At 39.5% G+C, this 26,883-nt stretch overlaps 1 protein-coding gene and 1 pseudogene across 1 annotated transcript in view; both read left to right on the top strand.

Moving 5' to 3' along the window:
• LOC118927626 (phosphatidylinositol 3,4,5-trisphosphate 3-phosphatase TPTE2-like) overlaps nucleotides 1-14,013 on the top strand; it is a 47,507-nt pseudogene extending 33,494 nt beyond the window's left edge.
• Nucleotides 14,014-18,857: 4,844 nt separating this feature from the next.
• The window catches only part of CMTR1 (cap methyltransferase 1), a 44,639-nt gene continuing 36,613 nt past the window's right edge, over nucleotides 18,858-26,883 (top strand). Inside the window, exons 1-2 of the mRNA XM_036907129.2 lie at nucleotides 18,858-19,055; nucleotides 21,014-21,151. Of these exons, the coding sequence (XP_036763024.1) occupies nucleotides 21,019-21,151 (133 nt within the window). The 5' untranslated portion in view covers nucleotides 18,858-19,055; nucleotides 21,014-21,018. The remainder of the gene's footprint in view (nucleotides 19,056-21,013; nucleotides 21,152-26,883) is intronic.

The raw sequence follows: 26,883 nt of genomic DNA, 5'->3' as shown, positions 1-26,883 counted from the left end.
CATATGAGTGAAATTATTTGGTATTTGTCTTTCTCCGCTTGGCTTATTTCACTGAGCATAATACCCTCTAGCTTCATCCATGTTGTTGCAAATGGTAGGATTTGTTTTCTTCTTATGGCTGAATAATATTCCATTGTGTATATGTACCACCTCTTCTTTATCCATTCATCTACTGATGGACACTTAGGTTGCTTCCATTTCTTGGCTATTGTAAATAGTGCTGCAATAAACATAGGGGTGCATCTGTCTTTTTCAAACTGTGGCCCTCAACATTTTTTGAAGTTTAAAAAAATTATAACTATGAAGAAAATTTCTTTAACAGTTACAGGACTATTTACATATCTATTTCTTCTTGGATGAGTTTGGTAGTTTGTTGTTTTTAAGGAATTGGTCCATTTATATGTACAGAGGTGTCCTTAGTATTCCCTTATTGTTTTTCTAATGTCTGCAAGGTCCATAAAGATACTCCCTCTCCCATACCTGGGTAATTTGTATCTCATTTTTTTCTCTGTCAGTCTGGCAGGAAGTTTATTAATTTTACTGATCTTTTCAAAGAAATAGCTTTTGGGTTATTTTTCTTTTTTGAATTACATTGATTCTAGTTTTTTAAAAATTATTTCCTTCCTCTGCTTACTTTGGGTTTACTTGCTTTCCCCTTTCTAGTGTCTTAAGGTGGAAGCTTTGCTTGTTGAATTGTGACCTTTCTTCTTTTCTAAAACAATCATTAATGCCATAAAATTTACCTCTAAGTGGGATTTACTGTATGCTAAAAAATTTGTATGTTGTATCTCATTTCCATTTTATTCAAAATATTGTCTAATTTCCCTTGAGATTTCTTTTTGACCTATGTATTATTTAGAATAATTAAAATAATTTCCAGGTATTTGGATATTTTTTGTTATCTTTCTGTTATTGATTTCTACCTTAATGCTATATAGTTACAGAACATACTTTGTATGATTTCAATTCCTTTATATTTGTTAATGTTTGTTTTATGATCCAGGATATTGTCTATCTTTATATATATATATATATACTTGAATGCTGTTATTGGGTGAAGTGTTCTATAAGTGTCAGTTAGATCCAGTTGGTCATGATATTCGTTTTTCTATAACCTTAACAATTTCTGTCTCCTGTTCCACTGGTTATTGAGAGATGAGTGTTGAACTCTCCAACCATAATTGTGGACTTCTCCATTTTCCCTTTCATTTCTATCAGTTTTCACTTTAATTTTGAAGCTCTGTTGTTAGGTACAAACATATTTAAGATTGTTATGTCTTCTTGATGAATTTACTCTTTTATCATTTATGCAATGTCTTTATATTCTTGATAATTTTTTCTCACTCTGAAGACTACTTTTACTGATATAGATCTTTAAGCTTTCTTTTGATCAGTGGTTTCTTGGTATATACTATTTTTAAATCCTTTTAACTTTAACTGACCCTTATATTTAGTGGTGTTTTATAGATAGCATATAGTTGGTTATTGATTTTTTTAATCCTTTATAACAATCTCTTTAATTGGAGTGTTTAGGCCATTGGCATTTAAGACACTTAATCTCAAGTCTGCTGCTTTATTATTTATTTTCTGTTTGTTCTGTTTTTCATACCTCTGTTTTCCCTCTTCTGTCTTTTTTGGGATTGTTTGACATTTTTAAATATTCCATTTTAATTGGTAGAGTGAATTTTTTACTATATCTCTTTGTATAGTTTTCTTAATTCATATTAAAAATATTTTAAAATAAAAATACATCTCAAGTTACTTCTGACTGGATTTTCTGATTAGGAAATAAGTGTGAGTATTGTAGGGAATATAAGACAAATTCTGGATGTAATTTATTTACTGTTTTTCATTGGCTGCCTACACCCAAAATGGATTTGATGCAATCTTTGTTGGTGCTATGTATTTTTCTGTGTGGATTAAATTTGCTATCTAGTGTCCTTCCTTTCATCTTGAAGGATTCCTTTCAGTATTTCTTGTAATTAGGTCTGATAATACAAATTCTCTGTTTTAGTGTACCTGGGAATGTCTTAATCTCTCCTTTATGGCCTCTTCTTCCCTAGTTTTTTTTTTTTGCTGGTTTTTTTGGGGAATTTTTTAAGGATAGTTTTGCTGGATATAAAATTCTTGGTTGACAGTCTTTTTCTTTTAGCACTTTGAACATGTCATTCCATTGCCTTCTGGCCTCCATGACTTCCTGTGAGAACTCAGATGTGAATCTTATTGAGGATCCCATATGGTCCTATTGAACCTTAGTTACTTCCTAAATGCTCTATTTCCAACTATAGTCACATTGGGAAGTTGGGCCTCAAAATAATGAATTTTATAAGGGACACAATTCAGTCCATAAAAAGCCCCCAAAATGAAGTTTTCATGTCAGTTATTGCAATTTTCAACTCCAGAATTTTTGTCTGGTTTTAAAAAATTTTTTTTGCCATTTCTTTATTGGTGTTCCCTATTTGGTGAGACATGGTCCTCAAATTTTCTTTTAATTCTTTAGACATATTTTCCTTTAATTCTTTGAACATATTATACTAGCTGATTTAAAGTCATTGTCTGTTAGGTTCAACTTCTCAGCTTGTTGGGAATAGTTCCTATTGACTGCTTTTTCTTCCTGTATATGGATCATACTTTGCAATTACTTTGTGTGTTGAAAGCAGTATTTAAAATAATTGTGGCAATCTGGATATAATATCCCCTACCTAGTTTGTTTTTGCTGCTGTTTTTAGTGATTTTCCTGAACTGATTCTATACAGTCATTATTTTGTCATGCATGGCCATGGAAATCTCCTTGGTTAGCTTAATGTTTACCTTATGACTGGACAGAAAATGTTTTGAACCAATAAATCTCCTAGCCTTTGTCAAGGTCTGTGCACTGGGTATGGCTTCAGTGCTCTGGCAGACATTTTACAACTCTACTTATATAGAGCCTCATAGTCAGTCAGAGGTGAGAGATTAGGGCCTTCTCAGGTCTTTCCTGGGCATGTTCATAGCCCTGCACATTCTTGTGGCATTCTAAATATCTAGGAATATTCTGGGGCTTTTCAGAGACCCCTATGGGCACTATTGCCCATACATGCTTATGTTACTCTAGAAGAAGTTATGTATCCTTTTTGAGTCTTTTTAGCTCCAACTGGCAATGCTGCCTCAGGCAGCTGCAGTATTGAAAATTTGCCATTCATTTTGTTGATAATGACTTGTGAAGAGGCTGTTTGTGCAGAAAGACCTGTGAGTCAGGTAAAATAAAGACAAGTCCTGAGGTGGAGCTTTTCAGTGAGATGCCACACTGGTCAAATAGTGACAATTCTTTATGCATGGGGTTTTGGGGGAGGTTCAAACCTGTTTTGTCCTCTTCGGTGGCTGCTAGACTGCTGTTTTTAACAGCTGCTATAGTTGTAAGGCTCTTGGTTTTCAAGTCTGTCTGGTGATAAGGGGATAGGATTGGGGCAAATTAAAATGCTGCAAAAGCTCATTGTTCTTACTGAAACCATTTTTCTGGAAGGACTCCTTGGATTGTTGCTAGTCTTTGGTTAATTTATAGATTTCTGAAAAAGTTGATTTTGACAAATTTGCCTGTGTTTTCATTGTTTTTATGGAGGATTGTATTTTCAGAGGTCCTTATACTGCCATTCTAGAAGTTGGAATTTCTGAATCTTTTTTTTTTGTATCACTAATCTACAATTACATGAGGAACATTATGTTTACTATACATCCCCCATCACCAAGTTCCCCCCACATACCCCATTGCAGTCACTGTCTGTCAGTGTAGTAAGATGCTGTAGAATAACTACCTGTCTTCTCCATGCTGTACAGCCTTCCCGGTGCCCCCCACCACATTATGCATGCTAATCATAATGCCCTCTTTCTTCCCCCGCCATCCTCCCTTCCCACCCATCCTCCACGGTTCCTTTTGCTTTGGTAACTGTTAGTCCATTCTTGGGTTCTGTGAGTCTGCTGCTGTTTTGTTCCTTCAGCTTTTGCTTTGTTGTTGTACTCCACAGATGAGTGAAATCATTTGATACTTGTCTTTCTCTGCCTGGCTTATTTCACTGAGCATAATACCCTCTAGCTCCATCCATGTTGTTGCAAATGGTATGATTTGTTTTCTTCTTATGGCTGAATAATATTCCATGGTGTATATGTACCACATCTTCTTTATCCATTCATCTACTGATGGACACTTAGGTTGATTCCATTTCTTGGCTATTGTAAATAGTGCTGCGATAAACATAGGTGTGCATATATCTTTTTAAAACTGGGCTGCTGCATTCTTATGGTAAATTCCTAGGAGTGGAATTCCTGGGTCAAATGGTATTTCTATTGAGTGTTTTGAGGAATCTCGATACTGCTTTCCACAAGGTTGAACTAATTTACATTCCCACCAGCAGTGTAGGAGGGTTCCCCTTTCTCCACATCCTCGCCAACATTTGTTGTTGTTTGTCTTTTGGATGGTGGCAATCCTTACTGGGGTGAGGTGATATCTCATTGTGGTTGTAATTTGCATTTCTCTGATAACTAGTGATGTGGAGCATCTTTTCATGTGTCTGTTGGCCATCTGAATTTCTTCTTTGGAGAACTGTCTGTTCAGCTCCTCTGCCCATTTTTTAATTGGATTATTTGCTTTTTGTTTGTTGAGGTGTGTGAGAGAGGTGTGTGAGTTCTTTATATATTTTGGATGTCAACCCTTTATCAGATCTGTCATTTATGAATATATTCTCCCATACTGTAGGGTACCTTTTTGTTCTATTGATGGTGTCCTTTGCTGTACAGAAGCTTTTCAGCTTGATGTAGTCCCACTTGTTCATTTTTGCTTTTGTTTCCCTTGCCCGGGGACATATGTTCATGAAGAAGTCATTCATGTTTCTGTCCAAGAGATTTTTGCGTATGTTTTATTCTAAGAGTTTTATGGTTTCATGACTTACATTCAGGCCTTTGATCCATTTCGAATTTACTTTTGTGTATGGGGTTAGACAGTGATCCAGTTTCATTCTCTTACACGTAGCTGTCCAGTTTTGCCAGCACCATCTGTTGAAGAGACTGTCATTTCCCCATTGTATGTCCATTGTTCCTTTATCAGATATTAATTAGCCATATATGTTTGGGTTAATGTCTGGAGTCTCTATTCTGTTCCACTGGTCTGTGGCTCTGTTCTTGTGCCAGTACCAAATTGTCTTGATTACTGTGGCTTTGTAGTAGAGCTTTAAGTTGGGGAGCGAGATCCCCCCACTTTATTCTTCCTTCTCAGGATTGCTTTGTCTATTCAGGGTCTTTGGTGTTTCCATATGAATTTTTGAACTATTTGTTCCAGTTCGTTGAAGAATACTGTTGGTAATTTGATAAGGATTGCATCAAATCTGTATATTGCTTTGGGCAGGATGGCCATTTTGACTATATTAATTCTTCCTAGCCAAGAGCACGGGTTGAGTTTCCATTTGTTAGTGTCCTCTTTAATTTCTCTTAAGAGTGTTTTATAGTTTTCAGGGTATAGGTCTTTCACTTTCTTGGTTAGGTTTATTGCTAGGTATTTTATTCTTTTTTGATGCAATTGTGAATGGAATTGTTTTCCTGATTCCTCTTTCTATTGGTTCATTGTTAGTGTATAGGAAAGCCACAGATTTCTGTGTGTTAATTTTGTATCCTGCAACTGCTGAATTCTGATATCAGTTCTAGTAGTTTTGGAATGGAGTATTTAGGATTTTTTATGTACAATACCATGTCATCTGCAAATAGTGAGTTTAACTTCTTTACCAATCTGGATTCCTTGTATCTCTTTGTTTTGTCTAATTGCCGTGGCTAGGACCTCCAGTACTATGTTAAATAACAGTGTGGACCGTGGGCATCCCTGTCTCATTCCCAATCTCAGAGGAAAAGCTTTCAGCTTCTCGCTGTTCTATATGATGTTAGCTGTGGGTTTATCATATATGGCCTTTATTATGTTGAGGTACTTGCCTTCTATACCCATTTTGTTGAGAGTTTTTATCATGAATGGATGTTGAATTTTGTCGAATGCTTTTTCAGCATCGATGGAGATGATCTTGTGGTTTTTGTCCTTCTTTTTGTTGATGTGGTGGATGATGTTGATGGATTTTCAAATGTTGTACCATCCTTCCATCCCTGGGATGAATCCCACTTGGTTATTGTGTGTGATCCTTTTGATATATTTTTTAATTCAGTTTGCTAATATTTTGTTGAGTATTTTTGCACCTACGTTCATTAGGGATATTGGTCTGTAATTTTCTTTTTTGGTGAGTTCTTTGCCTGGTTTTGGTATTAGGGTGATGTTGGCTTCATAGTATGAGTTTGGGAGTATTCCCTCCTCCTCTATTTTTTGGAACCTTTATGGAGAATGGGAATTATGTCTTCTCTGTATGTCTAATAAAATTCTGAGGTAAATCCCTCTGGCCCAGGGCTTTTGTTCCTGGGTAGTTTTTTGACTACCGCTTCAATTTCTTTGCTTGTAATTGGTTTGTTTAGATTTTGTGTTTCTTCCTTGGTCAGTCTTGGAAGGTTGTATTTTTCTAGGAAATTGTCCATTTTTCCTAGGTTTTCCAGTTTGTTAGCGTATAGATTGTCATAGTATTCTGTAGTAATTTTTTGTGTTTCTGTGGGGTCCATCATGATTTTTCCTTTCTCACTTCTGATTCTGTTGATGTGTGTAGATTCTCTTTCTTTCTTAATATGTGTGGCTAGGGGCTTATATATTTATTTATTTTTTCAAAGAACCAGTTCTTGGTTTCATTGATTTTTTCTGTTGTTTTATTATTCTCAATTTTATTTATTTCTTCTCTGATATTTATTATGTTCCTTCTTCTGTTGAATTTGGGCCTCATTTGTTCTTCTTTTTCCAGTTTCAATAATTGTGCCTTTAGACTATTCATTTAGGATTGTTGTTCCTTCTTTAAATAGGCCTGGATTGCTATATACTCTCCTCTTAGAACTGCCTTCATTATGTCCCACAGAAGTTAGGGCTTTTTGCTTTCATTGTCATTTGTCTCCATTTATTGCTTGATCTCTGTTTTAATTTGGTCATTGATCCATTGATTATTTAGAAGAGTGTTGTTAAGCCTCCATGTGTTTGTGTGCCTTTTTGTTTTCTTTGTACAATTTATTTCTTGTTTTATGCCTTTGTGGTCTGAGAAGTTGATTGGTAGAATTTCAATCTTTTTTAATTTACTGAGGCTCTTTCTGTGGCCTAGTGTGTGGTCTATTCTGGAAAATGTTCCATGTGCACTTGAGAAAAATGTGTATCCTGCTGCTTTTGGGTGTAGAGTTCTGTAGATGTCTGTTTAGTCCATCTGTTCTAGTGTGTTGTTCAGTGCCTCTGTGTCCTTATTTATTTTCTGTCTGGTGGATCTGTCCTTTGGAGTGAGTGGTGTTTTGAAGTATCCTAGAATGAATACATTGTATTCTCTTTCCTCCTTTAATTCTGTTAGTATTTGTTTCACATATGTTGGTGCTCCTGTATTGGGTGCATATATATTTAGAATGGTTATATCCTCTTGTTGGACTGAGTCCTTTATCATTATGTAATGTCCTTCTTTATCTATTGTTACTCTCTTTGTTTTGAAATCTCTTTTATCTGATACAAGTAATGCAACTCTTCCTTTTTTCTCCTATTGTTTGCATGGAATATCTTTTTCCATCCCTTAACTTTTTGTCTGTGTATGTCTTTGGGTTTGAGATGAATCTCTTGTATGCAGCATGTGGATGGGTCTTGCCTTTTTTTTTTTGTGAGGGCATCTCTCATATTTATTGATCAAATAGTTGTTAACAACAATAAATTTCTGTATAGGGGGGTCAATACTCAATGCACAATCATTAATCCACCCCAAGCCTAATTTTCGTCAGTCTCCAATCTTCTGATGCATAACGAACAAATTCTTACATGGAGAACAAATTCTTACATAGTGAATAAGTTACATGGTGAACAGTGCAAGGGCAGTCATCACAGAAGCTTTCGGTTTTGTTCATGCATTATGAACTATAAACAGTCAGTTCAAATATGAATATTCATTTGATTTTTAAACTTGATTTATATGTGGATACCACATTTCTCTATTATTATTATTTTTAATAAAATGCTGAAGTGGTAGGTAGATACGAGATAAAGGTAGAAAACAGAGTTTAGTGTTGTAAGAGAGCAAATGTAGATGATCAGGTGTGTGCCTGTAGACTATGTGTTAATCCGAGCTAGACGAGGGCAATAAACATCCATGTATGCAGAAGATTTCTCTCAGAACATGAGGGGGGAGGTTCTAAGCCTCACCTCTGCTGCTCCCCATTTTCTCACCAGATGGCCCCCTGTGACTGTGCCTGTCTTAGGTTGTTCCTCCCTTGAGGAATCTTACCCGTCTCTGGCTAACCAGTCATCTTCCGGGACCATACAGGGAAATGTAAAGTTGGTAAGTGAGAGAGAAGCCTTATTGTTTGAAAAGGTTAGCTTTTTACTTCTTTGCATATTTATGCCCTGTGGCTTCTATGCCCAGCATTTGTCTTGAGGTGTCTTTACCACTTGGAAGAATTATGATACTCGGTAATTTCGACATGTGGCACGAGTTCTATTAAAAGGTTGTGATTAGGTAGGAAGAAGAAAAGCTGTAGAAGTAGCAGGCAGAAGAAAACCTGGGAAGATTGATTATTTCTTTGACATATCTTCTTGTAGAGTAACTGCAGCATGGATAGGTTTTAAACTACTAATTAAATTGTGCACACACATTAACATAATAGGAATATAGTTACCTAACCAAAGCATACCTGTAATTACCAGCCATATCCAGTGAAACCAAGAAAACCAGTTAGGCACCTTAGGCATTTGTGAAAAGTTATCTATGATATGGTGGATATTGTCCAACTGAACTTGAACAGTCTGAGAGAATTCAGATAAATTAGAACAACCCATTCCTGGGGACTGTTCACATCCCATATGTTCTTTTAACAGTAAATAGTCTGTGGTTGTAAGATTTTGGAGCGCTACAATTTGCACTTCTCTTAATTCTTGGTTGAGTTTCAACAGTATAGATCCAGTCCAATTTGTTGTTTTACTGTATGCACAGGCCAGCTTAGATATCTCCTTCCTCATTCCCATGGCAAGTCCAGGAACTGGTGGGATGAGTGCATCTACACCTGTGGCAGTGCGTGGATCTTTGTTGGGGTTTTTTTTTTTTTTTTTGCTGATCATCTTTTGTCATGTGTCTTCCCGAGAGTGCTGATGTTGGAAGTTCTTTTTCATATCGTATCTTAGTTCATTTTCGGGGTAGCCAAATTAGGCTTTGATCCTCTGTATAAACACAAATGGGTCTTGCCTTTTTATCCATTCTGTTACTCTGTGTCTTTTGATTGGTGCATTCAGTCCATTTACATTTAGGGTGATTATTGAAAGATATGTACTTATTGCCATTGCAAGGTTTAGATTTGTGATTACCAAAGGTTCAAGGGTAGCTTCTTTACTATCTAGCCATCTAACTTAACTCTCTTATTAAGCTATGATAAACACAGTCTGATGATTCTTTTTTTCTCTCATTTCTTATTCCTCCTCCATTTTTTTTTATGTTAGGTGTTTTATTCTGTGCTCTTTTGCATTTCCTTTGACTGCTTTTGTGAGTAGTTGATTTTATTTTTTGCCTTTAGTTAGTATTTGGTTGGTCTGCTTTCTTTTGTGTGAGTTTATTTTCTCTGTTTACATCTATTTAGCCTTAGGAGTTCTTCCATCTCGTGCAGTCCCTTTAAAATATCCTGTAGAGGTAGTTTATGGGAAGCAAATTCCCTCAACTTGTGTTTGTCTGGGAATTGTTTAATCCCTCCTTTATATTTAAATGATAATTGTGCTGGATACAGTATTCTTTGTTCAAGGCCCTTCTGTTTCATTGCATTAAATATATCATGCCATTCTCTTCTGGCCTGTAAGGTTTCTGTTGAGAAGTGTGATGGGTTTTCCTTTGTAGGTGACCTTTTTTCTTTCTCTGGCTGCCTTTAATACTCTGTCCTAGTCTTTGATCTTTGGCATTTTAATTATTATATGTGTTTGTGTTGTCCTCCTTGGGTCCCTTGTTTTGGGAGTTCTGTGGGCTCCATGGTCTGAGAGACTATTTCCTCCCACAGTTTGGGGAAGTTTTCAGCAATTATTTCTTCAAATACACTTTCTATCCCTTTTTATCACTGTTCTTCTTCTTTTGCTCCTATAATGCAAATGTTATTCCTTTTGGATTGGTCACACAGTTCTCTTAATATTCTTTCATTCCTGGAGATCCTTTTATCTCTCTCTTCCTCAGCTTCTATGTATTCCTGTTCTCTGATTTCTATTTCATTACTGGCCCCTTGCACCACATCCAGTCTGCTCTTAAGTCCTTCCAAAGATTGTTTTCTTTCTGTATTCTCCCTCCCTACTTGCTCCTTTAGCTCTTTCATATTTCTCTGCAGGTGCATCAGCATGGTTATGCCCTTTGTTTTGAATTCTTTTTCAGGAAGATTGGCTAAATCTATCTCCCCAGGCCCTCTCTCGAGGGTTGTCTGGGTAAATCTGGTCTGGACCAAATTCTTCTGCCTTTTCATGGCGATAGAGTTACGCAGGTAGCACATGTGTCAGCTGGGAGAACAAAGTCCTTTCTTGTTTGCTGATCACCTTGCCCTTCTTTGCTGCCTGTGTTAGTTACCCACACTCCTGGAACAGCCTCCCAATCAGTGCCCTTTGCTGTTGTGGGTGGGGTTGCTATCAGGGCAGCCCAGAGCTCTGCAGGGAGTGGCAGGCATGCTGGGTGTGCTCTCTTGCAAGAGCTGTGCGTCTCCGTGCCTTGCCCCAGTTTCTTCTGCCTGTGTTGGGCAGCTGTGTGCTGGCAGCGGCCTTTGGGTCTGACCCAGGTGGCTGTGCACCGGGTAGAGATTTCTGGTGGCTGCTGGGGGTGCGGCCACTCCCGGGCTGCTCTGTTGCCGCTGTGGGCGCATGCGGCCTCTCTCCAGCTACTGTGCTACTGCGTTGGGGGCCATGCCAGCTGGGGGAATGACTGATAGGCTGCTTATCACCATGAGGGGCTTCAGAGCTGTGCTGCTACCTAGGGGGTTAGGGCTCCCGGAGTTCTGCAGTATTCCCACGGGCTGGGCTGAGTGTGTCATGATGCTTCTGTCCAGCTGTGAGGTCCCTGTCCCTTCAAGACTTTCAAAAAGCACTCACTTTACTTTTGTCCCAGGGGGGCCATGTGCGGGGACTTGCTTGCAGATTTTTCTTTTCCATTTCTCTAATATCCAGCATACCATGCAGTGTGTGTCTGTGCTCCCAGTCCGGATTACTAGAGCTGGTTGTTTAGCAGTCCTGGACTTTCACTCTCTCCCTGCTCCAACTCCTTTCCTCCCACTGGGGAGCTGAGGTGGGGGGTGTGCTTGGGTCCCACCAGGCCGCAGCTTGTATCTTACCCCCTTCGTGAGGTGCTGAGTTCTCGCAGATGTAGATGTAACCTGGCTGTTGTACTGTATCCACTGGTCTCTCTTTTAGGAATAGTTGTATTTATTGTATTTTCAAAAATATATATGGTTTTGGGAGGAGATCTCCTATGCCCTATTCACGCCGCCACCTTAGTTCCTCCTCTTTCCTGAATCCTTTTTAAAAAGGTTGCTCTAAGGATTACAATACACATATTTGACTTTTCAGAGTCAATTTAGAAGAATTATTTTACAATTTTCAGTGGGATGTAGAAACTTCACCACCTTATAGGTCATTTTGCCCTCCCTCATTTATGTTATAGTGTCTCATATGATACATCTACATACATTGAAAACCACATCAATGTTATAACTTTTGCTTTCAACTTTCATGTAAATTGTAAAGATCTTAAAAGGAGAAAAAGAGTCTATTATATTTATGTAGATATTTGCCATTTTTATTCTTCCTTCAGTGCTGACATTTCTGATGTGAAATCCATAGTCATTCTAATTGCTGTTCCTCTATATGTGATACACAGTGTTTCTCTGGTTTTCTCAAGATATTTTCTTTGCCTTTCGTTTTCAGCAGTCTTATTATTGTGTTCATGGGAATAAGTTTTGATTTTTTCCTATTTGGAGAGTGCTGAGCTTCTGGTGTCTCTAAGTTTGTCTTTTGCTATATTTTGGAAGTTTTCAGCCACTATTTCTTCAAATATTTTTTCTTCACTACCTATTTTTTCTTTCTTCTTTCCTTCTGGGAGTCTGATGACAATCAGTTTCCTATATACCAGCAATGAGCAAGTAGAATTTGAAATAAAAAACACAATACTATTTACATAGCACTCCCCAAAATGAAATACTTAGGTATAAATCTTGTATTTCAATCTTGTGTAATAATCTTGTGTACAAAATATGTACAAGATGTGTATGAGGAAAACTGTAAAACTCTGATGAATGAAATAAAAGATCTAAATAAATAGAGAGATATTCCATGTTCATGGATAGGAATACTTAATATTGTCAAGATGTTAGTTCTTCTCAACTTGATCTATAGATACAATGCAATCCAATATATATATATATATATATATCCCAGCAATAACCAACAAATAAATTCTAAAGTTTCTATGGATAGGCCAAAGACCCATAATAGGAAACGCATTATTGAAGGAGAAAAGCAACTAACATTACCCAACTTCAAGACTTACTATTACGCTATGGTGATCAAGATAGTGTGGTATTGGCCAAAGAATAGGCAAATAGATCAAATGGAACAGAGTAGAGAGACCAAAAAGAGACTCAAAAAGATTTTTGAAAAAGGAGTTAAGGCAATACAATGGAACAGTAACAGTTGTTTTAACAAATAGTGCTAGAACAACTGGGTATCCACATTCAAAAAAATTAATCTAGATACAAATCTTGTACCTTTCACAAATTAACTCAGAATGGGTAACAGACCTACAAGTAAAACACAAAACTGTCAACCTTCTAGAAGAGAACATAGCAGAAGACCTAGATAACCTTGGGTATGATAATAAATTTTTTATACAATACCAAAGGCATGATCCATGGAAGAAATAATTGATATGCTAGACTTCATTAAAATTAAACATCTGTTTTGTGAAAGATAATGTCAAGAGAATGAAAAGATAAATTAAGACTGGGAGGAAATATTTGCAAAAAACATCTGATAAAGGACAAAATGAGACTCGGGTCTTGTTTAAATCCTATGGAGAATGTTGATTTTTGTTCGTGTTTTGTTGTTGTTGTTGTTTATTTGTTTTAGAGGGGAACTAACCCCAATAGGCCCCAGTCACATAAAGAACTCTTCAAACTTAATAACAAACAACTCAATTTAAAAAATGGACTTTAACAGACGCTTCACCAGAGAAGATATACAGATGGAAAATAGGCATGTGGAAAGATGCTCCACATTATAGTCACCAGGGAAATGCAAATTAAAACAATGAGATTCCACCACACATGTATTTGAATGGTCAAAAATCCAGAATATTGACAACACAAATCTTGGTGTGGATGTGGAACAACAGGAACTCTCATACATTGCTGGTGGGAATGAAGAATGGTACAGTCACTTTGGAAGATAGTTTGGCAGTTTCTTGTAAAACTAAACATACTCTTAACAACCCAGCAATTGTGTTCCTTGTATTTACCCAAAAGACCTGAAAAATTATGTCCATGCAAAAACTGGCACATGGATGTTAATAGCAGCTTTATTCTTAATTTCTAAAACTCGGAAGTTACCAAGATGTCCTTCAGTAGGTGAATAGATAAATAAACTGATAACATCCAGACAATGGAATGTTATTCAGAACTAAAAGGAAATTGTTGGGTCCGTGCAATCTACCTCCAAATAACCGGGAGGGGCGTGGATGCAAAAGCAAGAGTGTTTATTAGGTAGCCAGCATGCTGGGGTCTCACACTTGCAGGTGGAGACCCCAAAGTACAAGTTCATTCTCCTTTTATACACAGGAATGGGGTCGTGTGCAGAGCGGGCAGTGCGCAGAACAGACCATGCGCAGAGCGGGGCTGTGCGTAGAGCGGGCCATGCGCAGAGTAGGCCTTGCTGCAGAGCGGGCCTAGATATGACCCGACCTTTACTGCAATTGGTCTCAACTTGTTCACCAACCATTTGGACCTGTTCCTTCTAGGTGGAATGACACTCCTGACCACCAGGTGGGCGAGCCGTCCACCTTCCACTGGATGGGAGCATCCGGCCAGCCCTGGCAACTGTGTTGGTTAAATTTTTGTAACTCTTGTAACTTCTTCTTGATGTGACCTGTCTTTTACAAAATGAAGTCACTTATAAAATGGAATACTAGCTACTGTATAATTTTATCAAATGTACAAGATTCTTTAGTCAGGACTCTTCAGAAATAAGCCACTAAGCCATGAAAAAAGACTTGGAGGAAAGTTAAATGCATTTTACTAACTGAAAAGAAGACAATCCCAAAAGACTACCTACTGTATGATTCCAACTATATGACATTCTGGAAACGATAAAATTATGAAGAGAATAATGGAGAACAGTGGTTGCAAGGGGTTGGGACTGGGGAGGGATAAATAGGCAGGGCACAGAGGATTTTTTTAGGACAGTGAAAATACTCTGTATGATACCATAATGATACATATAGGTTGTTATTCATTTGTCCAAACCCACAGAAGTATGACACCAAGAGTGAACCATAATGTAAACTATGGACTTCAGGTGATTATGATTTGTCAATGTAGGTTCATCGGTTGTAACAAATGTACCACTCTGGTGGGGGATGTTGATAACTGTAGGAGGCTTATGTGTGGGGGCAGGGAATATGTGGGAAATTTCTGCACTTTCCCCTCAATTTTGCTGTGAACCTTAAACTTCTCTGAAAATATAAAGTCAATTAAAAAAAACACTTTGTCTGATAATTCCAACATTATGTGTCCTCACAAGTTTAGAGTCTACTGATTTTCTTTTACCTTGAAACATATCGAATATATCCTGGTTCTTTGTATATTGACCAATTTTGGATTTTATCTTGGACATTTTGAATATTACACTATGTGGCTTATAAAATGGGTCTTGTTTAAATCCTATAGAGAATGTTGATTTTGTTTGGTTGTTTGGTTGGGTTTTTTGTTTGTTTTAAAAGGGGAACTAACCTGGTAGGTCCAAGTTAAAATTACCTTCTTACCTTAATTTCCCACTTACCTTCTGTGGGCTGTGGTTCTAATGGGCTGTGGGTTTTGCTATCATTGTCACCTTGTGACTTCCTGAAGACAGGGGTGAAAGTGGGTTAAAGAAATAAAACAAAACCATGGGATTTCCCACTTTTTCTGATCTATAAGGACTTCTTTTTTGCTTCAGGGATGAGAAATAGATGGTTTGTCTTAGAGTTCTATCTGCTGTTGAACTGTTCTAGGTTTCAGGCTGCCTTTCAGTCTTGACTGGGAGATACCAGAAGGGAAACAATTGAAAAACTCACCCCTGGTTTGGTGGTTCTTTGACTTCTGGTTTTCTTCTCCAATAATCCTGCTACCATTTGCTTTTCAGAATTCTCAGGTAGGTGTTCCATGCATTCTGCCTAGATTTTAAATTGCATTCAGTGGGAAAAATGAGATAGAATGTGTTTTCTCCATTTTGACAGGAATTGGAAAACTTCAGTTTTTCTTTTTATTACTAGATATTTAATGTATTTTTGGATCTAAGTCATTTATATATTTAGTATATTTTTGGATCTAAGTCATTTGTCAGACATACATCGTGAATGTCTTTATCTCAGTCTGTGGCTTGCCTACTGAATTTCCTAATGGTGTCTTTTGGTGAGTTGAAGCCTTTTACTTTGATGAAATATATTTTATATATATTTTTTCTGATTAATGCTCACTGGGTCCTGTGTCTTTTCTGAGTCTGCAAAGTTATTCTCCTGTATTTTCTTTTGTTTTTCTTTAATTATTTTCCCCCCTGTTTTACTGGGATACAATTGACATAAACACTGTATTAGTTTAAGGTGTACCACACAATGATTTGATATATGTATATATTGTGAAATGATTGCCACAATTAACATCAATTACCTCACATAGTTAATTTTTTTCTTGTGATGAGAACTTTTGAAATCTACTCTCCTTTCTAAGTTTTAAATATACAATACATTGTTAACTATAGTTACCTATGTTTTCTTTTATAAGCTTTATCTGTTTTGTTCTTATGTTTAGGTTTGCTCTTATGTTATGGTTCATGTTTAAGCTTTTCCCTATATATTTGTCTTGTTGTTCTACCACCTTTCATTGGGTTCATTCACATATATTAAAAACTAAATTTATCTTTAATTTTCCTATATTTTAAATGTACTTTTTAAATTAAATTTAATTTTATCAAATGTACATCACAGTGGTTCAACAGTCCTCTTCCCCCCACCCCCACCCACTCTCTTCCCCCTTGGTAACCACTAGTTACTTCTCAGTGTCTATGAGTCTAATGCTGTTTTGTTCCTTCTATTTCACTTTGTTTTTGTATTCTGCAAATAAGTGAAATCATATGGCATTTCTCCTTCTCTGCTTATAAATATACTATTTAATGCTTTGCATTAAAATTAAAAACAAATCACAAAATTTGTTCAATAGCTGTGTTTCAATATAATTGATTTCCTTTGTAATCCTATCCTTTCAAATTATTTTGAGAATGGGTCCATAAGCTTTATAAGATTACCAAAGGTATCTAAGGCACAACACTGTTAAGAACCCTGGTGAGGTAGAAAGACACTGAGCTTTAGAAACAAACAGACCTGGGTTTAAATGCTCATTTGGTGCTTCCTAGCTCTGCGATCTTGGGCATATCCAGTTAACCTTCATTCACCTTCCATACTTCCACAAATTCAATAAATGTCATTTGAGCACGTGCCATCATCCACTGTGCTAAATCTTATGGATTCAATACAAATAGACATAACCTTTCCTGCAGATATTTGAAAACTGAGTGGAGAAGGCAGAAGAATCAGTGGGTCTTTACACAACAAGGGTGGTTAATTGCTTTGATAGCAGAAGGGTACAGTGCTATGGGAGCAGGGGTGGGTCTCCCAACCCAGACTTGTGGGATCAGGAAAGATTTCTAGAGATAAGGACGCTAAACAGACCTCAGGAATAAGCAGACATTAACCAAGTCAAGAGGGGGTGAAGAGTGATCCATCCAGGCAGGGGAATGAACCGTTAGAGACAGGATGGGGAGAAGTAAGGGACCAGTAGCACAAGGCATAGCTACAGAAAGAATCAGACCGGAGAGTCTTGCAGTCGTCATACGAACATTAGCTTCATTCTAAGAGAAGTGGGAAGTCATTGATGGTGAGACAGGGACTGGGGGTGTAGTCAGAGTAGGGTGAGGAACTCCAGAAAAAAGCAAGGCAGGATATTTGCAGTCAGAGCAATGTAACTGCATGCAAGGAAACCCCCTACTAAAACTGTGCTAAACATTCAGCTCTAGAGTCATTCTTCAGTGAGATCAGTTGGTGTGCCCCAGATAAAGAAGAGTAACACATGTTTACTTTATGCTAATCATTTATAATCATGTGTAAGATTCACTTTAACATGCTAAAAGGCCCAGGCCTGTGTGCTGTTTTTCCTCCTTCAGATCTGATGAAGTGATTTTGCAAACTGGGCAAACTAATTTAGCATGCAAGCCCAGCCATAACACAGTAAAAGGCAAGAAGGATTCCACCTTAAAGATAAGATTGCACTTAACTAACTCTTTAGCAAACAATGCCTCAGCCCACCTTGGGGGCTGAGCAGGTGGCCTTGTTTCATATGCCCCCCAGACCAAGATGCTGGTATTTCAGGGAGAAATCTAAAGAGTAGGAGGTTACTTGTATCAAGTTAATTGTAAATATCCTGGACTGCTATAAAGTCCACACCCCTAAGCTTTTTTTCATGTTCTCGAAAAATCCTCAACTGCCTATAAAACCCCCTAGACAACGCACCACTGGAGCTCTGTCTTCTCACCGTATCTCTAAATAAAAGCCTGTACCAAGCTCTCCTACCTTGAGTGTGAAGCTCATTCTTGGGCTTCGTGAACAAGAACCCCGGCATCAACGGGAAGATTTGATAGGATTAGAACACATTAAAAAAAATTACTTTGGCTTTGTGGAGAATGCACTAGAGGGATCGCAACTGGAGACTGACACAATGATTTGGAGATGATTTTAAAAATCCTGGAGAGCGTGCATGGTAGCGGCAAAGGGGATGGAGAAGAATGGATAGATGTGAGGAATAAGTTGGAGGTAAACTTAATGAAGTGTGTATTAGAGGCTATGGGCAATGAAGGTAGACGGGGCTTCCACAGATTTCTGGTTGGGCCCACAGGTGAATGGTGGTGCCGTTCACAGGATAAAGCAGGCATATAGTAGAACGTAAGGTCAGATTTGAATTTATGGTTGTGAGGTCCTCAGTGAGAAGGTTCCGCAAACTTTTGGCCATGTTGGCCTGAAAATCGGAAGTGGGGTTTGGAATAGGAAGCTATGTGCGCCCATACGGTAAGATGCCATAGGCGGCATTCCTTCTTTTCTCCCTACCTTTGTTCAGCATTTGTTGAGGATGTACTATATGCTGGATTTGGGGGACACATCAGTGAACACGAAGATTGTGTTTCTGCCCTCAACCAGTTTACCAAAAACTAAATTTACTTCTCTAAATTTGTTCTTAATCTGCAAAATGAAGAGAATGATGAGACTGAGATGAGACGATGGAACGGTTCTTGGCCCTTTCAATTTTTATATTTATTTCTGTACCCAAGAGCCGAAAGTATTTGATACTTTTGCCTTTGTATCCATTCCCGGAAGGTTTGCCGCGCAGGCGCCCTGGGCCGCCCTGGGTTGGGTTGGGGCGGGCCAGAGTACGAGCTTTCTTCCCCGGGGCCAGGACCCGGCAGGGCGGGGGAACCGGCTGTCTCTTGACGTCATCAATCCGCGCGGCCAGCAGGGCGGGACCCGAGCGCGACAGCGCGGCTGGCGGACCCAGGCTAGCTTGTGGGGAAACGAAACTGAGGGAGGTGGCGGCGGCTCTGGCAGCGGCAGGGCCAGGCCTGGTGGCGGCAGCAACGGCAGCCTGACGCCCACCCCGCCCCGCTCTCTGGCAGCTCACCCTCTCCCCTCAGCGTGAGTGCTGAAGCGCGGCCCGGGGGGAGCGAGCGGGCAGGCGCGCGGGCTCAGCATCCTCCTCCCCTCCACCGCCGCCCGGGCCCCACCGGCGGTCGTGACCCTCGCTGCCGCTTCTTCCCGCCCCTCCCTCACACTCGCCACTGCACTCCAAACCGCTCCTTCAGCTCCTCGCAGCCCGGGCCGCCGCTGGCAGAACGTCTCTGTGCACGCACTCACACGCTCACGTTATCTTCAAGTGGAAAGCCTGGCCCGGGGAGATGGGAGTTCTCACTTATCCCCGTGGATAGGGGTGGGAGTGCGAAACCGAGACCTGGGGAGAGAAGACCGGAGAGGGGGTTTGAACCCCTTCCCTGGGGGAGCAGCAGGGAGAACCAGGCTTTCTGCCTAACACTTCGAGAAGTTCCCTGCTGGGGCACATGCTTCTGGCCTGTACAGTCACTTGAGCTGGGCCCTGGTTAACTGCGGCCTTCCACTCTCGGGCCTCAGTTTTTTTCCAGTGGAAATAGAGAAGGTTGGATTAGATGATTTGGAAGGCCCAAATCTAAGTGGTTTGGGGAGGAGCATCAGTATCTCCGGCTTTCACAAAACTATTTCCTCTCCTTTTCTTGCACTTACCCCAACACAGTCCATATTGAGTTTCCTGTGCCTAATCTCCCCAGTGAGTTGTTAAAAATCAGAGGGCTCTTTTTGCTTTTGTTATGGTCCTTTTTTTTTTTGCAGGGGTGGAGAGGGAGGCTAGGGTGGGCCAGATTTAAAGTGAAATGTGGATCAACCTGGTCTTGCTTTCTGTTGCTACAGTGTTTCCCATTCTCCCTATTTCCCCAGGATAGCCCCTGCCTGTGCTTAGTAACAGGCTGCCTACTTAACATGAGATTATGTTTTGGGTTGACTGGCTCATTCTTGAGCTGGAGAGAAGTGAAACGTGACTCTGGGTTTTGTGAGGTTGAGGGATCTTTGGATTTCATTGCTTTCTTGCTGCTGTGACCCATGCTGTTAAGTTTGTTCTTGTGCCCCTTCCCCTCCCCTCCTCCAAGGGATTGCAGTCCGGTGGTCTCCCACCTATTTGCTTCTGTTTTGAGTCCCCTTTTTTCTGAGTCTTCTTAAAACCAATGGTTGCATGTAAATTCCACTGTCTTCACTGCTACTGTTGCTTGCTCTTAAACTTGATCATTCCTTAAGATTTCTGGGTCTCAGAATCTTCATTTCTTCTCATTTTTTTTCTCATGCTTACCTTTCATGTACCTATGGTGATGGTAACATGGTGTCTGCCTGTTTCCATTTCTTATTTTGTGGAGGTGGGTTCATGTTCTTAAAATTACTGTTTTTGTGCCCGAGTCCACTGATATAATAGCTACCTCTGTCCCAGTAACTTTCCCACTTTTCTATTTCCTCAGTTCTAAGTCAACCACTTCTATTCCTTACTCTGTTTAAAAATTTTTTCCAGTTCTTTAATGTTGTCAAACATCCTGAAGTAAACCAAAACCAGTGTTTGTATCATATTATGTAATCTATTAATTGTCCTAGTAAAGTAATAATGGCCATGGAACAATTCTAGGATGGTCCCTTCATCTTGGAAATACTGGTTGATATTCATTAGATTTCATAACTCCCAGTGTACATTGTTGTTACACATAGCCAATGTTGTATGAAAAGTATAGACTGACAAGTACCCAAGGCCTTTCTCCCCCCTGTGGCTTGTGGAGTTGATCCATGACTTTTGGTATGTAACTCCAATGGCCCAGAGGCCTCTGGGTCTATGAATACCACATCTTCCAGTGAAACTCATATCTATTATTGAAAACCAGAGCTTGGCTAGCATTTTCATTCTAAGGAAGAGGGTGTTCAAGTGCTGGTGCTAGAAGCTGTTTGGAGTTGCCAAATCCCATCCAATTGATGATTTATGCTTGGGAATCCCTGCTCTGAGGGCAGCTGACTGTTTGGATTTATGGTTGCAGTAACCATGAAAAGGAGGAGTGATCCAGAATGCACTGCTCCAATCAAGAAGCAGAAGAAGAGAGTTGCAGAGCTTGCCCTGAACCTCAGCTCTACATCTGAGGATGAGCCTCCCTCTTCTATCAATCATGCAGCAAAAGGTATGCTTGCTTGTGTAGTCTGAGGCCACTGGTCATCTGGTTATTTGAATCCCTGGTGCCTGAACTGGGCAGAATACAGCCTACTGCCCATTGGGGAGAATTAGGCAAAACAACAGAGAAGTGTTGACTGTAGACTCTCTTCCCTTCTGCCATTCTCTTACTATATGTGGAGAGCTTTTTCAGAAGTGCCTTAGTTCTCTCGCCGGTCCTTCTGTAGGTGGTACTCTTTTGCTGCCTTGAATTAGTTGGAAGAAGTGATGAGCATTGAGTACCCTGTGCTCTTAATTGCTTTGATCATCCTGTGGCTCTTTCATGGGATGGGCTCTTTGTTAGAGTGATCTGGCCTAATTCCCCTCAGGTTTTTTCATTCTGTTTTTTTCAATTCTCCCAGCAGTTGTGATCAGAAACACCCAAATGAACTGGAGCATCACTGTGTTAATTGTTTACATTAAGCTCAAAGGATTTCACTCATCTGGCTGAAGCTAACATTTTGCTTTGCCTGTTTTTTAGAGTTGTGGACATTCACAGTTTTCACACATGCTTTCTGTGAAAAATTGTTAAATGTCTAGGAGATTGTCTCAAATACCAAGCAATTAGAAGTAGCTCTATTTGCATTTACTTGCCAGGTGTATTAATTTCCTAGGGCTACTGTAACAATTACTACAACTGAGTGGCTTAAAAATTTATTCTCCACAGTGCTAGAGGGCAAAGCTGAAAATCCAGATGTCAGCAGGGCCATGCTCTCTCCTAGGACTCGTGGGAATACTCCTTCTTTGCCTCTTCTAGCATTTGGTGGTTGTGTGCTCCTTGGCTTGTAGCGGTATAACTCCGGGCTTTGCCTCTGCCTTCCTTCTGTGTGTCTGTGTTCAGATTTCCCTCTTCTTATAAGGACCTTAGTCACTGGATTAGGGCCCACCCTAATCTAATATAACCTCATCTTAATTTGATCCTATTTGCAAAGATGCCTTATTTCCAAATGTCATGTTGGCATGTACTGGGTGGACATGATCTTTTGGGGGGTGGTATTCAATCCAGTATACCAGCAGTTTTGCATTTCAGATCCTCTGTTGGATCACTGGTAAACTGGAATGAAATTTAGTAACAGATTGGTGACTGAGAAGGTGTGAAGTATCCTTTGAGAGTGGTAGAAAACAGGATTTATTCACAAGTAGAGGCTAACTGAAGGGCAGTTAGTCATCAGCTGTACCAAGAAGCTGATCCAGAGAGAAGCTTGACAGGTGGTATAGCTGCAGCATTTGGTGTAGCTGTGGTCCCAGCTGGAAAATGACTCTCTCATAACCTTCTATGTGGAGATATGTGTGCCTTTAAAGTGGTTACAGTGGATTCCAGGATAGGTGAGAAGGGCTTGTGTAATTGAGGTTACTAAGTGAGAAGGCAAAAGCATAAGATCATTGGTTGTAGGAACTGTTGAGGAAAGGGAGTTTTGCTTCTTATCAGGGATTTGAGCAGCTTGGTAAAGGTAGACTCCTTGAGTAGGGCTCTGGAGTATTGTGAGATGGCCTACAAGGGCAAAAGGGTCAGCCTCTGTGGAGAAATGAATGATACTCAGTTGGTGGAGGTGTCTGGTTCTAAGGGAATCTTGGGGGATAGTTGCTCTTAGTAACGTCTCTTTGAAGTCAGACGAGAACAACTCCCAGATAGAGGAAGGTATATGGTTAAGGATCTTTCAATGGAATAGTCTGATTTAAATTTCAAGGTTTAAAAAATGTGATTGTGAATTGAGATTATCCCCAACGCCCTTGAATTGTACCAAATAGCTTTAACCTTTTCTGGAAGTAGCACTGTGTGACTCAGGCTTGACTACTGCTGTTATGTATACAGAATGGAAATCTAGAGGTGGCCAGTACCTCGTATGTATCTGGCAATGGGCCATTTGGTCCCTTTCATTTGCAGAAAATGAGGCAGGAGGCAGAGGCCAACAGCCATTGCTAGATTTCCCTGGGTCGGCTTATTTTAGGAAGGGATAGCTCCACATTGACACAAAAACTCTTGAGGACTAGAGTCTGGTGTCTTCATCAGCAAGATTGTTCTCTGTGCCTCTCCCCCTGAACCCCAAGTCTGGCATGGAGTAACTGCTCAGTAAATGTTTATTGAATAGAATTGATAGAAGACAATAGTATTATCTTTTCCAGGGAGTTAAAAAGCTCTACCTCTTTTATTTTGCCTGTCACTCCTGCAGGAGTGACAGGCAAAATAATACAGAAGATCATTTTATTAAGTACTTAGCATTTCTATCATCTGCTCTGTATTGGCTCCTCTTAGACGTGCTTTGGATAGTTTAGTGTCTCACCAGAAACTACATATCCCCTGAGATCTGTATGCAGCTTTCCTAGTCAAGACATTGCATTAAAGCAAGTGTGTTTCCTTGTACTCCAACCACTTCTACCCATTGAACAGATAATTGAAAATTGTTCTTTAGGGAGTACAAAAAGGAAAAGGAAAAAAGCCCTGTCTGCATGGGCTTTGTTTGTGCTTCCTCTGCTAGATTAGTGTGATGACTCATTTATAGATCTATTTAGTTTAATCAGTTTGTTTATTTTACATTATTGATAAGGTAGCTGCATTGCTGGGTCAGAGTCAGACATCTGACCAAAGAAAAAAAGAGATGTTGTTGTCATGGCCAGTGTGGCATTATATGTTCTTTTGAGCATTTTAAGAGGAGTTTGAAGGCATTTTCAAGCCTAAATAAACTCTGGGAAATTTGCTGTTAAATAATAGCCTATTGAAGTACAGAGGGGCATATGGAGGTCATTTTGTTCTTCTTAGTTGTTTTTCACAGGTGAACTGTAGTCTAGACCCCAAGACAATTTCCTTTTCTCCTGAGCTGTGCATCCAGTGTGTGCTCCTGGCCTTCCCACAGTGTGTTGCTTTCTAGTGGCCCTGCTTCTTCACTGGCACCACAGTAAAAGCACGTTCCCCTCCGCCAGGTTTAATTCTTCTGTAAATATGCTATTTTCCCTGAAACACCTTTGCTTTCCTATCAGCTCAGATTCATGACCTTAATCAAAAACTTCCTTTATCAGTATCTGTTAAATTGCTCTAACAAGTTACCATTTGTCTGCCATAAAGGACAAATTGAGTCTTTAAACAGGAATGAGTACATTCCAGAGCAATTGTTAGGCAGGATGTGATGTTTATATAAAAATCCATAATTTATTCTTCTGTGTCTCTGTGGTGCTCACCTTGGCCACTGGTGTTTGGAACCGCCCTTCTTTGTGTGTTGTCACTGTCACTTTTAATCTTGGCATGTTAGCTCTACTGCTTACTGCCATGTGAAACGTTTGCCAGCACCTGGGGAACCTCTGATTCTTCTATAAAGGGAGCCCTTCTTTAAAATGACTTAAGAGTAATGATTTCTATGAAATGAAGATAAAATCTTAAATGAAACCTTTAAATATAATATTTTGAGCTCTCTGGTAGGTTTTAGAAGGGGAGCTTCTGGGGAGGTAAATGGGAATGTCACCCAGCTTTGTCAGGTTCTTAATGAAACTAATGATTTTGATAGACTGACCTTATTAGTCCTGTTAATTTATGTCCTCATTACAGGACTGCTCACTGTTTGCTAAATTCTTATTGGTCTTGGAAGGCTAAATGTCCTCTAGTTCTTGCTGCAGCCATGACAGTTGTCTCCTTTTCATCTGAAAAGATTGCCTCTAAAGGCCCAGGGGTAAAAATGAGTAGTGGCTGTGGCAGTCTGTGGACATCAGGACTAATCTAGGGAACTTTGTCTTAAATCATGTCACACTAAGAATTTGCTTCAAATACCACATGAAATAAAAGAGAGAAATGAGGCTTATCTGCTTATCTAGCATACTTCTTGATCTCACAAATTAATGCCTAGGAGGATGATATTTTAGCTCCTATTAACTTCACTTTCAGAACCTGGACAGGACAGCTGTACACTTAGGAAAGAGGAATAAAGCAAATCTTTCTGCCAGAGTCTGGGGCTGGAATTTTACACCAAAGTCATCACTGATTTGCCTAATGAGGCTTTCACCCAAATTTGGTTCTCCCTGCCACCTTGGTCCAAAAATATTATGACAACAAAACAAAAGATCTTTTTCTCCCTCTCTGAGTTTTAGGGGTGGCAGGGGCCCTGCATGCCCAGAAATGATATTCATACCATTGGTGGGTGTGCATCGATGGGTCCTTGTGCAAACCAAACAGCCTGGCAATTCTGTAGGGCTGGACCAAAGGCATACTCTCCTTTGAGAAGGCTACCAGGTTTTCCTAACCTCTGCATAGATAGGCCTATGAATCTCCAGATGGCTGGTTTCAAAAGGAGTAGTAACTGATTTAACATTGTAGCTTCTGGTTAGTCAGGACCCTGTATTCCTGGGCTGCCTGGAAGGAAATTTTATGGCTGTGCTCAGGGAGCTGCCCACATTGCTGGTACCACCTCTTTCTGTACTAAGCAGTACAGGTTGAAGGCATGGAAGCAACTGAGTGAAGAGAATCTGCACCTTTGGAAGTGTGGTTCTTTAGCGTGTGGGCACTCTGTTGCAGAGCATATATCTCTCCTCTGCATAGGACATGATAGATGAGAGGCCCAAGCTTAGTCTTGAGCCACTTAGGAGCTCTTTCCACTCAGATCTCCTGTCCCCTTTGAGGGGACAAGGAACCAAATTCTTTGCAAAGCTTGGAATGGCACTTTTATTTCTTTATAGCTCAATTTTTCTTACCCTAATTTTCAAACTAATATATTCTTATTTCTCATACAGAAATGCAGAAAAGATCAAAACAGAAAATAAATATCACTGCACCTCTCAGTTTCCATGGTTACTCATTGTTAATGTTCTGGATCTTTCCTTCTGAGAGGCACGCTGTGGCATTCTACAGTGTGTGCTGCATTAGTCCATGTAAGCAAGTTGGCTCCTTATTGAGGGAATTGGATAGTCACCTTAAGAGGAAGTGGCAGATTTGGTGCCTCTCATACAGGGTTATTCTCAACCCAAGTTCCTCCTTGCCTAACTGCTTAGGAACCAGAATGTTGGTTTTCTATTTACTATAATTTTTCATACATGTTCACCTGCCTTTTGCAAAATGTATATCCCTGTTTTTATTTATAAATAAACACAAATAATTTATTTATAAATAAATACAAATATTAATAATTTAAATTATTATAGCATATTTATTTTAGCTATTAGATTTTTAAGCTCTCTAAGGATAGGGTTATTACTTTTGGGTAGTACCCCATTGTTTATAGCATGGACCTGGTCCATTAACATGTCTTGAACCAAAATTGTTGTCTGGTCTATTAAACAATATCAGTGTTTTGTTCTCTAACAGAGCTGATGGATGTCCTGTTTCAACCTACTTGTGGTGTAGGGGTTGCTAAATAAAAAGTTCCAGGTGGGCCCAATTCTTTGTTAGGATATTGGTATTGCATCCTTATGCTTAAAGTTTTTGTTATTGTTGTTTCACTGGTTTGTTTTTTTTCTTAAGTATTTAAAGACTTCATTTTTTTTTTTAGAGCAGTTTAAGGTTCATAGCAAAGTTAGGAGAAAAGTACAAAGGTATCCTCTATACTCCCTGCCCTCACATATGCACAGTGTCCCATTATGAACATCCCTTACCAGAGTGGTACATTTGTTATAGCTGAGGAAGCTACACTGACACATCATTATCACCCAGAGTCCATAGTCTACATTATGGTTTACACTCGTACACTCTGGGGTTTGGACAAATGCATAATGGCATATACCCTG

The sequence above is a fragment of the Manis pentadactyla genome, chromosome 16, assembly GCF_030020395.1.
Source record: "Manis pentadactyla isolate mManPen7 chromosome 16, mManPen7.hap1, whole genome shotgun sequence".
Lineage (NCBI taxonomy): Eukaryota > Metazoa > Chordata > Mammalia > Pholidota > Manidae > Manis > Manis pentadactyla.
This window is presented reverse-complemented; position numbering and strand designations above follow the sequence as displayed.